The 16,458-nt window shown below is 35.2% G+C and overlaps 1 protein-coding gene across 1 annotated transcript in view; it reads right to left on the bottom strand.

The window, feature by feature from the left end:
* Positions 1–16,458, bottom strand: part of CAMK4 (calcium/calmodulin dependent protein kinase IV) — a 225,476-nt gene that overhangs the window by 115,182 nt on the left and 93,836 nt on the right. Inside the window, exon 3 of the mRNA XM_049647708.1 lies at positions 6,246–6,324. Coding sequence (XP_049503665.1) covers positions 6,246–6,324 — 79 coding nt within the window. The remainder of the gene's footprint in view (positions 1–6,245; positions 6,325–16,458) is intronic.

Genomic DNA, 16,458 nt, shown 5'->3' with positions numbered 1-16,458 from the left:
AAATAAATAAATAAATAAATAAATAAATAAATAAATAAAAATCTTATTCATACAGTATTGCACAGGATGTCTGGTACTGCTTAGTGCTCAGTTTTAAATAAAACTGATGAGAACATTAGAATTGGATAGAATGAAGTGGTACCATCATAATATAAAATATCTGTGTGGACTCATTATAATTAATAATAAGAATAATGTTCCCATTTATTACAAGTTTCCTGGGTGTTGAGAAATATTTTACACAAATTCTCATTTTAATCTTCACTAGAAAACACCGTGAGTTAGATGTTCTTAAAGCCATTTTACAGATGAAGAAACTAAGATTGAGAGATTTATATAATTTGTTGTAAAGCCACACAAGCAGTAATTGGCAGAAGTGATCTTGAACTCCATCCGTCTGGCTCCAGAGCCCATAATCACAATCCACAGCTGCCGAGCCATTCTTAAGTAAAGTCAGAATACTTACGCATTCTGAACTGACATGCTGAGATTGGCTCTCAAAGTCATAAATTCTGAATTTACAGGCTGAGATTAATTCTTAGACTCAGTACTGGGTATTTCATGAAAGGGCATGGATTTTACAGTAAGATGAATGCAATCTCTACTAAGAGCTGAGCCACACAGTTGGAAATCTCACCTGAATTCTAGAATTCAAATATTTGTCCCTAAAATTCTGGGGACACTATAAATGATTGGGGAGCATAATTTTCTTAAATCTTAATCAGCTCTTGAATATAAGCCATATTGATAGGGCTGAAGTGCCACTATTTAGATATACCCTCAGGGATGTACTCCTAAGGAAGAAAGGTAAAGCATGTGACTCTCTCCTGAAATAGTAACTACATTATCACTATGCCATTCTTCAAAAGTTGTGATTCCTTTCAACTCAGCAAAATTCAGTCCAAACTGAAGGTTCCATCTGCTTAATCTGTTCAAATTTTGACACTTTTTTGAATCTATTTTTCTCATTTTATGTAGTTTTAAGTTCAACATATTCAAAAGTCATGTAATATCAGTAAAAAGGTTCTACCTTGTAAATCACTGGTTGTCCTAATAGCTGTATCTATCAGAATCCTTTAATGCCCCAAAGTTGTTAATCTGAGGAAGTAGCTTAGTAAATCTTTCTTCTCTACTTCAATTTCTTCTAAATATCACAAAAAAATGGAGATGATGAAGGGCTCAGGCATGAAGGAAAAAAAGTCTTGTTTCCTTCACCATTGACTCATGTTTTACAAAGTTCACAGTAAAAATCCCATTGATATCTGCCAATCAATTAGTTCTTACATGCAAGGTAATGAAGTACTTATGGGCAATAAGATATGGCACTGCCTGCGAACCTGTAACTGTTTCAAAATAAAAAATTTACAAAACAGGCTACCTTTTTCTTAAGAGGTAAGTATGGAAGCCACTCCTAGAGATTTGATGACTACTTCAGTACAAGGACCATTAATTCTAAGTGGAAAAAAAATTAAACAAATGCATGACCACAAAAGCCTTTTAATTCATTTCCCTCTCTTGTTTCCTCTTACTGTCCCCAAAGCTTTATCATTATAATGACAGAATGAGATGAATGGATATTGTTTCTGGAAATGTCCAGGTACAAAGTTGATTTGACTATAATTTTCTGTTTTCTGGCACTTCAGTACATCTACAATAGAGACAGTCACTGATGTTTATCATAACAATTAGAAACTGCACGATTTAGAAATGCTTTTTGAATGGCCAGAAGAAATGCTAAGGTATGAAAAATAGGATCTCAATGTTGAAGTATCTTTTAACCCAAATTTTTGGTATGACAATTTTCATATATACTAAAATGCTGAAATACCAGCATGAAATACTGTCCTAAATTCAGTAATTGTTGATTTTTCCATATTTTCTTTCCCCTTATGTACACACACATACTCACACATACTTTTTTATTGTTTAACTATTTGAAAGTAAGTTGCAGACATTATTACCTTGGTTGATACGTCTTTTTTAAAAATTTTTTAATGTTTGTATTTATTTGAGAGAGAGAGAAAGATAGGACACAAGTGGGGGAGGAGCAGAGATAGAGGGAGATACAGAATCTGAAGCAGGCTCCAGGCTCTGAGCTGTCAGCACAGAGCCCTATGTGGGGCTTGAACTCATGAGCTTCGAGATCATGACCTGAGCTGAAATTGGACAGTCAACTGACTGAGCCACCCAGGCACCTCGATATGTATTTTAATGTATACTAATTCTAAGAAATGTAGTTATCTATATATAAAGTGCATGATATTATATCCATATATAAAATATATGGTAATTAAAAATATTTTTATTATATGTTTATTTCCCATAAAGTTATTTTATTTGTTAAAATACCCAATGGCCTAAACACAACAATTCACTTTAGGTTTATTATCAGTATTAAGTCTGTCCTGTACCTGACCACCAAAGAGATATGGATTTCTCCAGAAGGGCTGGTGTTTTAGTCTGTCTTCCTATAGGTAAATTAGAGTTGTTGTCTATCACTCAGATATGTGAGTGCCTAATGGATTCTCAATGATGAATTGGGAGTAAGTCTCTTATTGCCAATGTAAACTAAATCCTCCCCCAAATATGAAGCTGCGAGAAAAGTACATAATATTGCCATAAAATAAATTTGGGTCCTGAAAAAGTATTTAAACAGATCCTGGGAGAGAGGATAATTGTCATCAAATAATTAACTGTAAAAGAGATGGGAAATCTTTCTTGGACTTAAAAATGTTCATATGTGAATTTAACCACCTATAACCTGGGTAAGTTTTCTTAGGTTTATTAAACTTTCTTGAATGTGATAATAAGTTTCACTCATCTTCAGATAAAATATTGAATGGCATATTTTGAAATTCACCTTAGAAGTGTTCTCTTATAGATCATATAATGGGCACAAACGTGCCCCCCTCCAAAAAAAAAGACATGTTGAAGTCCTAACCACCAGCACTTCTGAAAGTGACTTGATTTGGAAAGTGGGTTGTTGTAGATGTAAGTAGTTAATGTAGGATGATGTCATAGAGGAGCAGGGCCAACTTCTAATCCAGTAGGGATGGTGTCATTGTAAGAGGACAATTTGAACACAGACAATGCACAGAGGGAAGATGAGATGGCACATAGGGGGAAGATGGCCATGTACCAACGGAGACAGAGATTAGAGTGACACATCTGCAAGTCAGGCTTCTGTCACCAGAAGCAAGGAGAGAGGCATGGAACAGTTCTCCCTCAGTGCCCTCACCAAGAGTCAACCCTGCCAAAACCTTGACTTCAGACTTCTGGCCTCCAAATTCTAAGAGAACAAATTTCCATTCTTTTAAGCCTTCTAGTTTGGGGCAGTTTATTACACCACACCCAGGAAATTCTCACAGCTGGCTGATAATAGATGATAGATAAGCAGACAGACAGACAATCTTTCAGACCTTTTAGGTTTATGTCCAGTCATAAAATGAGGACCTGAGGAACTTACAAGTGAAGCAGTATAGTGGTCCCAAAGTTATTAGTTGCACCACATAAAATTACCATTAAAAAAAATTTTTTTTTAATTTTAGAGGGGGTAGGGGAAAAGGGGTGGGAAGAAAGAGAGAGAGAGAGAGAGAGAGAGAGAGAGAGAGAGAGAACCTTAAGCAGGATCTACACTCAGAGCTGAGCCCAACACGGGGCTCAATCCTATGACCCTGGGATCATGACCTGAACCAAAATCAACAGTTGGATGCTCAACCAACTGAGCCCCGCAAGTGCCTTAAAATTACCATTTTTGTAGGTAAAAAAATGATTTAATAGAGGCAGTTTCATGTGGCTCAATCTAATAAATAGATTACATAAATAATTCAAGTTTTCTAAAGCCCCCTTTTCTTTTTTCTTTTGTTTTAATGTTTATTTATTTTTGAGAGAGAGAGAGAGAGAGAGAGAGAGAGAGAACACACGAGCAGGTGAGTGGCAGAGAGAGAGGGAGACACAGAATCCAAAGCAGGCTCTGGGCTCTGAGCTATCAGCACAGAGCCTGATGCAGGGCTTGAACTCATGAACCGTGAGATCATGACCTAAGCCAAAGTCAGACACTTAACTGACTGAGCCACCCAGGCGCCCCTAAAGCCCCCTTTGCCCTGAAAGAGATCTTTAACTGAATTCACTAGGAAAATACTTTATTTTCCCTGCATTGCTTTTCTTCTCTAAATAGATTCTTAGGCTTCATTCATTTATTTCATTTAGATAAGGAAGTTGTATCTTCATGACCTATATGAAATTAAACACTGGAGGCAATTGCTTTCTGAGATTTTGCCTGCTATTTCTCTTGTTTACACATCTCTGTGAATAGTTTATTCTAGGAGACAATGCTGGAGATTCCACCCAATTGACGTTCAAAACTTGGGTTTCCCCAGGGGATTTTCTCTTATTCCGCTTGGCACAGCAGTAACTGTGTTTGACAACATCTGCCTTCTAGCACCGCTCTGCAGCTCAATCTGACACTTGGTTCCCGTCCACATTTTCTTCCTGCCTGTCTTCTAGGGAAGATGTTTCCACAACAGAGGTGGAGAAGAGAAGACAGCAAGGGCAAACCAGAGCTTTAGTTTCCCAATGAATGAGTCACAAACTCACCAAATGTCTTCGCCTGTCCCTTATTCCAATTCATTCAAAGATTTTTTACATAATCCAATATTTTCTAAACCAGCCCTCTGTCTTTTGGGATTCTGAGCATTCTGATGTCAGTTTTGAGTGTTTCTTTTCCTAGACATTCATACAGCGAATCCTTTTCAGAGTTTCCTCAACTACGTAAATAAAATAACCACTTACAAATTTTACTGACAATTTTTTTTAACCAGCAGGAAAGAAGATAGCCAAGTCCAGAAACATCTCTTGTGTGACCACTGCTAGAGCATGCCAACTTATTTTCATAGAAAGCAGATATTTAATAGGAAGTTCATTTCATAAAATTTTAATGATCCTAATTCAAATAAATGTTATGACTCTAAGAAATTGATTTAAGAGAAAATTCCAAAACTTACCAATCAGAAGATTCCTCTACATTCTGGAATACCTTAAATCATTGCCTACACCAGGTAGGAAGTCCAGAATATAGGGTTTATAGCAGCAACTTCCATTTAAATTATTAAATTATTTTTCAATTAGACTCTTTGTTATTTTGCTGTGACTTTAAATTCTAACAGATTATTTCAAAATGTCATTCTACTTCTCAATAGAAAAAAATCCCATGCCATTATTCTCTTCTTCATTATATGAGATTCTAAAATTTCCCTGTGCCAGACAATATACATAAACAGCTGGTGATATTAAGCTGACTTTAGAAAAAAAATCCCTTGGCCTAAAAGAGGTATTACTTGACTACAAAATTTATATTTCTCTCCTCAGCATACTTTACAGCTGGGTTTTCAGAAGCATATAAATTTCACATATGTGTTCACATAGAATTTGAGAAAGGAAGAATGTGTGTTTTTGTGGTTTTGTAAGGGGAAATTCCCTAGGGACAGAGAGTGCCAGTAGGGCATTAAAGTGACAAATACTCCCCGGGGTGCAGAAACTACCATGAGGTAGTGTTAGATGCTGCCATTTGTATCATGAACTCTCACCTGCTGCATTTCATACTCATTAGAGATGAGCCTAAGTACCTTTGCCCCCTCAGCTCATCTACAAGTATATGGCAAGAAGAGGCAATAAGAAAACACAATCCTTCCTCCTTCTTCAAATAGAGACTTCTTAAATGAGCAGGCTCAGTCCCTGAAACGATAACATTAGTCTGGTTGCACTCTACCAAAACAAACCCAACATTTGAAAATCAACTTAGAAGCTGATGACTCCTTTCACAAATACTTCTATTTGTATTTCACTTAGGTATTTTTAAACAGCAAGATTTTCTAGTATATAAAACTGTGATTGGAGATTTTATATACACATAAAATACACACACACACACACACGCATGCACGCACACAGATATATCTGAAAATTTGACTGGTATACAAAGCAAGTTCTATCTCCCAGCTCTAAGTGCTTTTTCTTACCACACTTATCCCCAACAACCACATCCAATCTGAGATCCAGTTGCTTTCAAAGAGGCACACAGTTTCCATCAGAAAACAACAGATTTGGCTACACTCTCATAATAAAGATTCAAATGAGTTAGCTGCACACAGCAATTCTCTGACCTCTTTGTCCTATGAATTAGGGTTCCTGACTTCTCCAGGTCACAGATCCCTTAAAGATGCTGTTATATAATGAAATAAACTTACTGTTTTCTTTAACACTTTGAGAGCATAAGGCTTCTGGGTCCCCTTCTGTTTGCATCTGTACACAATGGATGTAGCACCCCTTGAGGGGGAAAAAGACAAAAAGAAAATGTTATGTTCTGGACATGAAATCAAGGGGAAAGCTTGAAAATAAGTATCTCTTGCAGTTACCCTCATAACTGACAAGTGTTTATAAGTTATTCCATAGGACCAGCTCAACTGTTGAGAGTATTTTTTTTTTTCCTCACAACTAAATACAGTTTGCTCAGAAAAATTCTAGCTTTCCATTCTGTTGTTTTCCTCCTGGCCCATCCCTATATAAATAACATGCCCAGGGCTGCTGCATTCAGTAGGCTCTGGCATAACTGAGCCTACTGAATGCTTTTGCTACTGAAAATAGCTTTTGTCCAGGTAGCAAAACCTGAACACTGAATGATTGCTACCTGAACATAGCTTTTGGAGGACATCCACCAAATTCGTTCAAAGTCCCTGAACTTTCCTAGAAGTATGTGTCTGGAGTAAAATTAGCCATATGGCTCCAGGGAGAGGGGCAAGCGAACAGGGGACCCTGTGAATTTACAACAATTCATTTGGTGCCCTGGCATTCTCCCAGAGCCAACATTAGTCCCACAAGGATTCTGGATCTTTCATCTTGGTGAACACTGTTACCATTTATTTATATATGCCCTAACAAAAATGATTATGTGAGAAGTTCAGGAGAAAATACTATAGAAATGGTCAAAGACATACAGAGAAAAAGTAGATCTACCTCTCTATAAAAAACTCAAGTACAGAATGTGTTTTACGTATAATGGGGAATGGCAAGAAAGGACTCAATAACGATCTTCACACATGAAAGACACACACATACTAAAAAGAGAATATTAAAAAGCAGACAGTGTGATCCTCATGTTCCCTCTCTACACATGAGAGGAAGACAATGAAATAGAGACAAAAGAGGCTCATAGACCAAGCAGGCTTAAGTTACAACCTCAGAAAGAGAACTTCTGATAAATCCTAAAATAAGATCAGTTGAAGTCAATCTGTCACGCTTTGAATATTAGGTTAAAGGACCTCTTATGACATAATCCTATGATTCTGAAATTCTGAGTAAGCATGAATGAATTATAGAAATCAAACATGTTCCTTACTGCCCATTCACAATCCATTTTTAACAGAGTCAGGAAAAGTTAGGAACTGGTGGTGTATGTGCTAATAGAGAAGAAAAATTTCAACGCATTTTTAAAAACTTTGGGAAGACATAACATATACACAAGAAATAAAGGGTTTTAGAAACAGAATAAGTAGAGGTAAATATAAAATTCAACTTTATTTTTAATTGTCTAAAAGATAACTATCTAAAGCAAAACTATTGACAATGCATTGTATTTATAGCATATGTAAAGTAAAATGCATGACAATAGCACAAAGAAGAGGGGAATAAATTAGAAAAATACTGTTGGGTCCTTATACTACATCTTAAGTATTATGAAATTATTTAAAGGTAGACTCTAATTAATTAAAGATGTATATTGTATAGCCTAGGACAATGAATAAAATAACTTAAATAATCAGTAAAGAAAAAAGAATCAATAATGAAACTAAAATGTAATAATCAAAAATGAAATGTGAGAGAGGAAGAAACAAAAGATTAAAAATAAAAGTTAAAAATATGGTGGATCTTAATCTAATCATATTAGTAATTACATTAAATATAAACTTTATAAACACATTAATTAAAATCAAAGATCAGCAGACTGGATTGAAAAACCAAGATCAAATTATACGCTGTGTACAATAAACCTATTTAAATATAAAGGCATATATATGTTAAAAATAAAATTATAGGAAAGGGATACTATGCAAACACTCATCAAAAGAAAGCAGAAATAGCTATATCAATATCATGTCAGCCAGACTTCAGAGTAAATAGAAGATAGAAATTACTTAATTATGAAGGGGTCAATTTCCCAGCATGACATAACAAACGTAAATGTGTATGTACCTAACAACATCACTTCAAAGTACATGAAGCAAAAACTGATAGAACTGAAGGACAAAAAGACAAATCCACAAATACAATTGGAGACTTCAACACACCCTCCCAGGAAATTATAGGATAAACGGACAAATTATCACCAAGGATAGAAGACACGGACATTATTTTTTAATTATTATTATTATTTACATGTTTATTTTGAAAGAGAGAGTGTGTGCACAGAGGAGGAGCAGAGACACAGGGAGACAGAGAATGTGAAGCAGGCTCCGTGCTGCAGGGCGAGCTCTCACAAACTGGTGAGATCATGACCTGAGTAGAAATCAAGAGTCAGACATTTAACTGACTAAGCCACCCAGGTGCCCCAGGGCACGAGTGAACATTATTAACTAAACTAACCTAAACTGACATTAAGAGAAAACCACACAAACACAGCAGAATACACATTGTCTTCAAAGTTAGAAGATTCACATAGTTGATTTCCAGACTTAGTATACAGCTACAGTAATCAAGAGAGCAGTGTTGGAGAAAGAATAAACATGGAAAAGAAGGTAATAAAAAAAAAATAATCCAGATACAGTTATAAACATATAGGGCCCGTTGGTTTCCAGCAAAGGTAAAAAAGGCAATTCAGTGAAGAAAGGGCAGTCTTTCCAACATAAATAGTGCTGGAACAGCTGGATACTCATATGCATCAAATAAGCAAAACAAAACAAAAACGTTTATCCAAACTCACACTCTACCAAAAAATTCTCAAAATGGAGCACAGATATAAATATAAAACTTAGAATTCTAAAACTTGGGAAAAAAAATAAGCATGAAAGAAAATTTTGTGACCTTCAGTTAGGCAATGATTTCTTACATACAAAACCAAAGCACAATAAATCAAAGAACAAATGAATAAACTGGACCTAAGTTAAATTAAAAATATCCGCTCTTTGAAAGCCAGGGACAGGGAGAAAATTTTTACAAGTCACTGTATCTGATGAAGGACTTCTATCTAGAATTACAAAGAAACTCAAAGCCAATCAATAAAAAATAATGGATTTCAAAAATGAACCAAAGATTTTAACATATACTTCACTTCACCAAAGAAAATATATAGGTGGCAAAATTTGCACAAAGATGCTCAACATCATTAGTCATTAGGGAAATGAAAATTAAAACCACCATGAGATACAACTACATACCTAACGGAACGCCTTAAAGAAAAGAGAGAGACTGTGTGTACCATGAGCTGGCAAACAAGTAGAGCAACTAACACCTATACACTACTGGAGGGAATGCAAAATGGTACTGCCACTTTGGAAAACAGCTTTGCAGCTTCTTATAAAATTAAGAATACCGTACAATCCATCCAACTCACTCTTAGGTGTTTGCCCAAGTTAGCTGAAAGCTATGTTCACTCGCAAACTTGAAAACAAATCTTTTTGTCAGCTTATTAATAATCATCAAACACTGTCAACAACTCCAATATCCCTCAACTGGAAAATGGATTAACGATCTGTGACACATCCATATAGGGGAATACTATGTAGAAATAAAAAGGAAAAACTAGTGTGCACACAGCAACTTGGATGACTCTCTAATACCCTAAGTGAAAGAAGCCATGTTCAAAAGACTATATGCTGTGTCACTCCATTTATATAATATTCTTGCAAAGACAGAAAATAGATTAGCTCTCAGAGATAAGGGAGGAACTGACTACAAACGAGTATGGGAGAGTTTTTTAGCCTGATGGAACTTGTGTATCTTGTGGTGGTAGTTATACAACTATATACATTTGTTAAAATAGGTAGAGATGTAGAATAAAATAGGTGGAACTTCCTATATGTAATCATACCTTGATAAAAAATACAGTGAAAAATCTTCCCAAGAAAACCATATTGTTCAAAGGTAAGATTTTTAAAAAATTACCAAAATGTAGGCCATATCATTCAACTTAGTCTATGTTTATTTAATGGTAACTCATGAAATTTAAAAAAAAAAAAGGAAAGAAAAGAAAAGAAATTCAAGGGAAAGTGATTTGCAAACACTGAAGAAAACTAAATATCTTATACCCATTTTTATACCAATTGAAAAATTAATATACTCAAATATTCATGTAAAAGATATATATTAAATATCATCCATTTCTTAATTTCCTTATCACATTAAATTAACCTGTCAATAATTTCAGTATATAAATCACTGTCTTAGTAAAAGTCTTCCAAAAATTTTTAACAAAATACATTCTTGACTGATCAACCTCAGGACACAAGTATGCTAGAAATAACCTAAAACATTTTTTTTTATTTTAATTTTTTACTCTTTATACATGAGGAATCTATTAAGATTCCATTTTGCTAATTAATAGACTTATTAATATTAACACATCTTTTAATTCTTCAACCTTTTTGATATATAACTGACATGTAACATGCAAATTTAAGGTGTACAACGTAATAATTTGACATATGTACATACTGTAAAATAATTACTACAATAAGATTAGTTAATATAGGGGCGCCTGGGTGGCGCAGTCGGTTAAGCGTCCGACTTCAGCCAGGTCACGATCTCGCGGTCCGTGAGTTCGAGCCCCGCGTCAGGCTCTGGGCTGATGGCTCGGAGCCTGGAGCCTGTTTCCGATTCTGTGTCTCCCTCTCTCTCTGCCCCTCCCCCGTTCATGCTCTGTCTCTCTCTGTCCCAAAAATAAAATAAAAAAAAAAAAAAAAAAAAAGATTAGTTAATATATCCATAAACCCACATAGTTGCAATTTTAGGAATGACTTTGCTTTTTTTTAGAGGATGGAAAGATTAAGTAAAAAGAACAGAACAGCTGAAATAAATTTATATGAAAATAACATTTAAGTAATTTCTCTAAAGTATAACCTATTTTCTTTGCTGAAATTAAATGATTAGCTTAAAATGTGTTCATATAATTCTAGAAAGAAACCATGTTTCAGGAAGTTTTAGAGAATTAGGATGAAAATGCCTAACTTTAAGACCATTTAGAATCATGGGCATTCTCCCAGTAAGGAATGCTACAAATCAGTGATTGACTTTCTACGGGAGGACTTATTAGGACTTTTGTGATTTTGAGGTTGAAGCAATAGAGCTTGGCTTCCCTTGCCATCAGACTGACAACTTGCTCTTTGGAAATGCAAGAGAACTTCAGATACAGAATCTCTTAAAACAGAGAAGTCTGGAGGGGGTGTTAACTATGCTGCATGGCCCCAGGGGTCTCTGTAATGATATGCTTCATAGTCATTCAAAATGGTCTTTGTCAAGTGTGTGAAGACTCGTAAGTTATGAGTTTCATTTTTTTTTTTAATGGGACAGTCTTGAAATGGAACCAAAGAATCTTGTTACCTTTTTCCAATGTTGAATGTTTTTTCTAATAGTTAGGTCAAAATATTAATCATTTTAAAACATTTCAATGCATTGATTTCTTGTTCCATTTGTTTTTGCATTTCATTTAAAGTGGGTTTTTTTTTGTTTTTTTGTTTTTTCAATATGTGTATGTGCTTTCAGGAAAGATCCTTCGAATGCTCATTAGGGAAAGGTTGAAGAACAAGGCTGTGATTTATAAGAACTGTCAATCATACGTTGAAAACATAATGTGTGCAACTCTACATGTCATTGTATTTCTTCTACATGATTGACTTGCTATTATTTAACAAGCCTGTTCTTTTCATTGATTTTTGTTTTTTTAGATTAGATGAATTGTTAAGAAGACTGGTTATAACCTCAAAATTGATTCTTCTTGGGGGTGAAAGTAGAGTCATATTCAGGAACAGGAGCCTGAAAGAGTCAAAGTCTCTAAATGTTTAATGTCAGCACACATCTTGCCCCATTGCAGTGACAGTTTTTCATTGTTTCATTCTGCATCCCTGTCAGCTGCAACCCCTCAATGCTCTTCAATACTTAAGTGTTTCAAGATGTTCTTCGGTCACCAAAGACAAAAATAAGATCTGAACCTTAAACCAACAAAGAACAGGAGGAAAAGCTGCTGAAATGATTTAATTACTGATTTGGCATTTTCAATCTACAACTTGAAGAATGGGCTAACCTTTAGAATTTAGAAAGTTGTTATTAGACCTGGAGGTTTTCCAAGTCAGTTAAATTTTACAGTCCTGAAGTAAATCTCAAAAATATCATGTCAAGGAATGACAGTAAACCCCAGATTTTAAAGAAGTGCTAGAAGCCCAAGGTTTTAATAAGGTTGGGTTCAGAATTTCAGTCTATCCACAACTACACTCTCCCTTTTCTTGTTAAATCCTGCAGGGGGCAAGGGCAAGCACTCTGCTTCAGTTATTAGGGCCATGACCCATCTTCCTACTTGGGGCCTTATCTGGACTCTTGTAACTGTCTTCTTGACAGTCTCATTTGTCATTTCACCCTGATTTTAGCTTGCTCTATACCCAGTCTTTTATGTCTAATTCCTGACCTATACCCCCTTCTTCAGGATCTATCCTGGCAAGTGCTTAACTCTTCACTTCTGATCCCCAACTCAAAGCATGAACTATTATATTCTCTACTTGGTGAGCGTCCGGTTTCTCACCGCCCCCCCCCCTACCCCCATTAACAATTACTTTCAGCACTTAGTGTGACTTTGTTCCTAGTCCTGGATCTCTGCAAGGACTGGCTTAAATATGATGCCTTTAGTTATAAAAATTTAACAAAACCCCTGCCCTAAGATAAAGTAAGTGGTTAAGAAGCTTTGGAATCCAAATGCTGAATTTTAGCTACAAAAAAGCAAACAAAAAAACAGCCTCAAATTATCAGGTTGCCTTAAGTATTTGTTTTCAATTAGAAAGTAATGTGACAAAAAAAAAAAGAAAGAAAGAAAAAGAAAAAAAAGCAATGTGATAATAAATACTGTGGACATAAAAGGTCTTGATACTCTTCTCAGTCCTTCCCTTTGTTTGCTTTAAAATATTTACTGCCTCATATGTTAGCCATTAGAATCAATTAACCAAACGCTTTATGAAGACTTATTATTTTTCTTTTCTGTTTAAATGAGTGTGTGCATACCTGTAGCACACATGGAACTGAATTTCCAATCAACTGTTTAATGCCACCATACATTCTGAGGATAGCTACAGCTCTTTTTGTCACCTTTCTTCTCCATTCCCTGACCCATTCCCTTCTATTCCATATCATCTACTACAACATGTCTACTATATTTACATATATCCATTTAATCCAACCTTCACACCTTCACTTAAGCCTAATAATTTCAATATGCAATATATGCTACTGTTTTTGTATACTGTTTGCCATAATTTATTTTTTCTAGCTTTATTGAGATGTAATTGACATATAGCATTGTCTGAGTTTAAGGTGTACAACATGTTGATCTGATACCCTTACATATTGTGAAATGATTACCACAGTAGGGTTAGTTTAACATCTCCATCACCTCACATGATTACCATTTCTTTTCTGTGGTGAGAATATTTAAGATTTATTCTCTTAGCAACTTTCAAGTATATAATGCTATAAATATAATCACTAAGCTGTATGTTAGATCCCCTGAAGTTACTCATCTTATAAGTGCAAGGTTGTAACCTTTGACTATTTCCCCAGCCTCTGGCAACTACCATCCTACTCTGTTTCTTTGAGTTCAGCTTTTTTAGATTCCACATATAAGTGATATATACAGTACATCTCTTTCTCTGCCTGACTTATTTCACTTAGCATAATGCCCTCAAGGTCTGTCTATGTTATTGCAAGTGGCAGGATGTCCTTCATTCTCATGGCTACATACATACATATATACATGCATACATACATAAATAAACATCTTTATCCATTCATCTGTTGATGAACACTTAAGTTGCTCCCATACCTTGGTGATTGTGAATAATGCTGCAATGAATAAGGGAATGCAGATCTCTCTTCAACATCCTGATTTTTGTTTTCTTTGTATATATACCCAGAAGTGGGATTGCTGGACCACGTGGTAATTCTATTTTTAATTTTTCAAGGAACCACATACTGTTTTCTGTAACGGCTGCATCAATTTACATTCCCACCAACAGTGTATAAGGGTTCCCTTTTCTCCACATCCTTGTCTCTTGTCTTCTTGATGATAGCAATTCTAACAGGTGTGAGGTGATATCATATTGTGGTTTTGATTTGCATCTCCCTGGTGATTAGAGATGTTGAGCATCTTTTCACGTACCTATTAGCCATTTGGATGTCTTCTTTGGAAAAGCGTCTGTTTGGTTCCTCTGTTCATTCTTAAATTGGATTATTTGTTTTTTGCCTTTTAATTTGAGTAGTTCATTTACAATAAACATTATTAATGATATGGTTGGGTTTAAGTCATCCACATTGCTATTTGTTTCATTTGGTCTTTGTTACTTTTTCTATACTTTCCTGCTCTCTTTTGGATTTAATATTATAGTTTTCCCAGTATTCTATTTTATACTTCTCTTGGCCTTTAAGGTATACCTTATTGTTTTACTTTTTGTAATGGTTGCTCTCAGGATTACAGTATATACCCTTACTTGTTATAGTCTGCTCATAGTCTGCTTAATGCTGTAAAATACAGAAATCTCAACATAGTAATTCCATTTACCACCTTCCCTTCCTTCCCTATCCTACTTAGAACTACTGTTTTCATGTATTTTACTTCCACGATGATTTTATTTTGCTTCAAATAATTAGATATTTTAAAAGATATTAAATAAGAATGAAAAAGTCTTTTACATTACCTATCACCTATATTCTTCTATTTCTAATGGTCTTCATTTCTTCCTATAAAACGTAATTTCCATCTTGTATTATTTTCCTTCAGTCCAAAGAAATTTCTTGAGCATTAATTGTGGTTCATGTGCACTGACGATAGATTTGCTCAGTGTTCATTTATTTTAAAATGTCTTTATTTATCTGTCATTCTTGAGAAATTTTTTTACTAGATGTATAATTCTGGGCTGGCAGGTTGTGTGTGTGCATGTGTGTGTGTGTGTGTGTGTGTGTGTGTGTGTGCGTGTGCGCGCACGCGCGCACGCGCGCGTGCACCTGCACGTGGGTTTAGGACTCTAAAAGTATTCAGTCTTCTGACTTCCATTTGTTTCTGATGAGGTATTAGCCATAATTCATATTATTGTTCCTTGTATATATCATATCATCTTTGGTTGCTTTAAAGATTTTATCTTTACCTTTGGTTTCTGGCTTTTGACTATATGCCTAGGTTTGGTTTTCTTTTCATTTATTATGCTTGCTGCTCAATAAGCTTCTTGAATCTGCAAGTCTCTTTACCAAATTTGGAAAACGTTCGCCTATTGTTTCTCTAAACTCTTTTTCCTGCCCAATTCTTTCTCTCCTCTCCCTCTGGGACATATATTGCATGTATAGTAGCCTTCGTGATATTTTCCCACAGACTGCAAAGGTTCTGCTCCTTTTTCCAACTGTTTTGCTATTCTTCAAATTGGATGACTACTATTGATTTGTCCTCAAGTTTACTGACTCTTTATTCTATGGCCTCTAATCCACTCTTAAGCCTATAAATTTTTAATTTGACATAATGTACTTTTCAATTCTAAAATGTCCATTAGGGTTTTTTTTTTTTTATAGTGTCCATTTCTGTTCTGAGATGCCCCATATGTTTACACATTATGTAACTATTTTATTTCATGTTCCTGAGTGTTTGTACTGTAGTTGTTTTCTACTCCTCATCTGCTTATTCCAACATCTGGGTCATCTCCAAAGTCTGTTATTGACTGCTTTTTCCCACCTTGAGTACAGATCCATATTTCTACTTCTTTAAATGTCTAGGTATTTTTTTATTATTTGATAGACATTTTTAAATGATACATACTAGGGAGTCTGGATTATATTATTTTCTTTTTAAAAAGAGTTGCCTTTTTCAATAGCTGGCGGTGGAATTGTGGACAAATCTTTTTGATCCTGTCCACTTTGGTTTTATTTGTTGTTAGAGCAAATCTATTTGTTTTTTGTTCTTGGTCCAATGTCATGGTCCTTGCTCTAGGGTGTGGTCTATACTTCCAAGGTATCACCTTGTTGAGATTTCAACCAAATATCTGAGGTTCTCAGTAAAGTCTCTCACCTTGGCTTGGCCAGAGATCCAATGTCTTCTAAAAGTACATGCCTATTTCTCTGATACTCTGTTGATCCTATTTGGTCTCGTAAAATTTCACTATACATTGTCCCCAGTGAGAGAACCATGGTGAGTGTGGTACTCACCTTGTGTTTCTCTTCTCTCCAGAA

Source organism: Panthera uncia, assembly GCF_023721935.1.
Source record: "Panthera uncia isolate 11264 chromosome A1 unlocalized genomic scaffold, Puncia_PCG_1.0 HiC_scaffold_17, whole genome shotgun sequence".
NCBI classification, from domain to species: Eukaryota; Metazoa; Chordata; class Mammalia; order Carnivora; family Felidae; genus Panthera; species Panthera uncia.
Note: the sequence above shows the minus strand (reverse complement) of the source record. Positions and strands in the feature narration are given on the sequence as shown.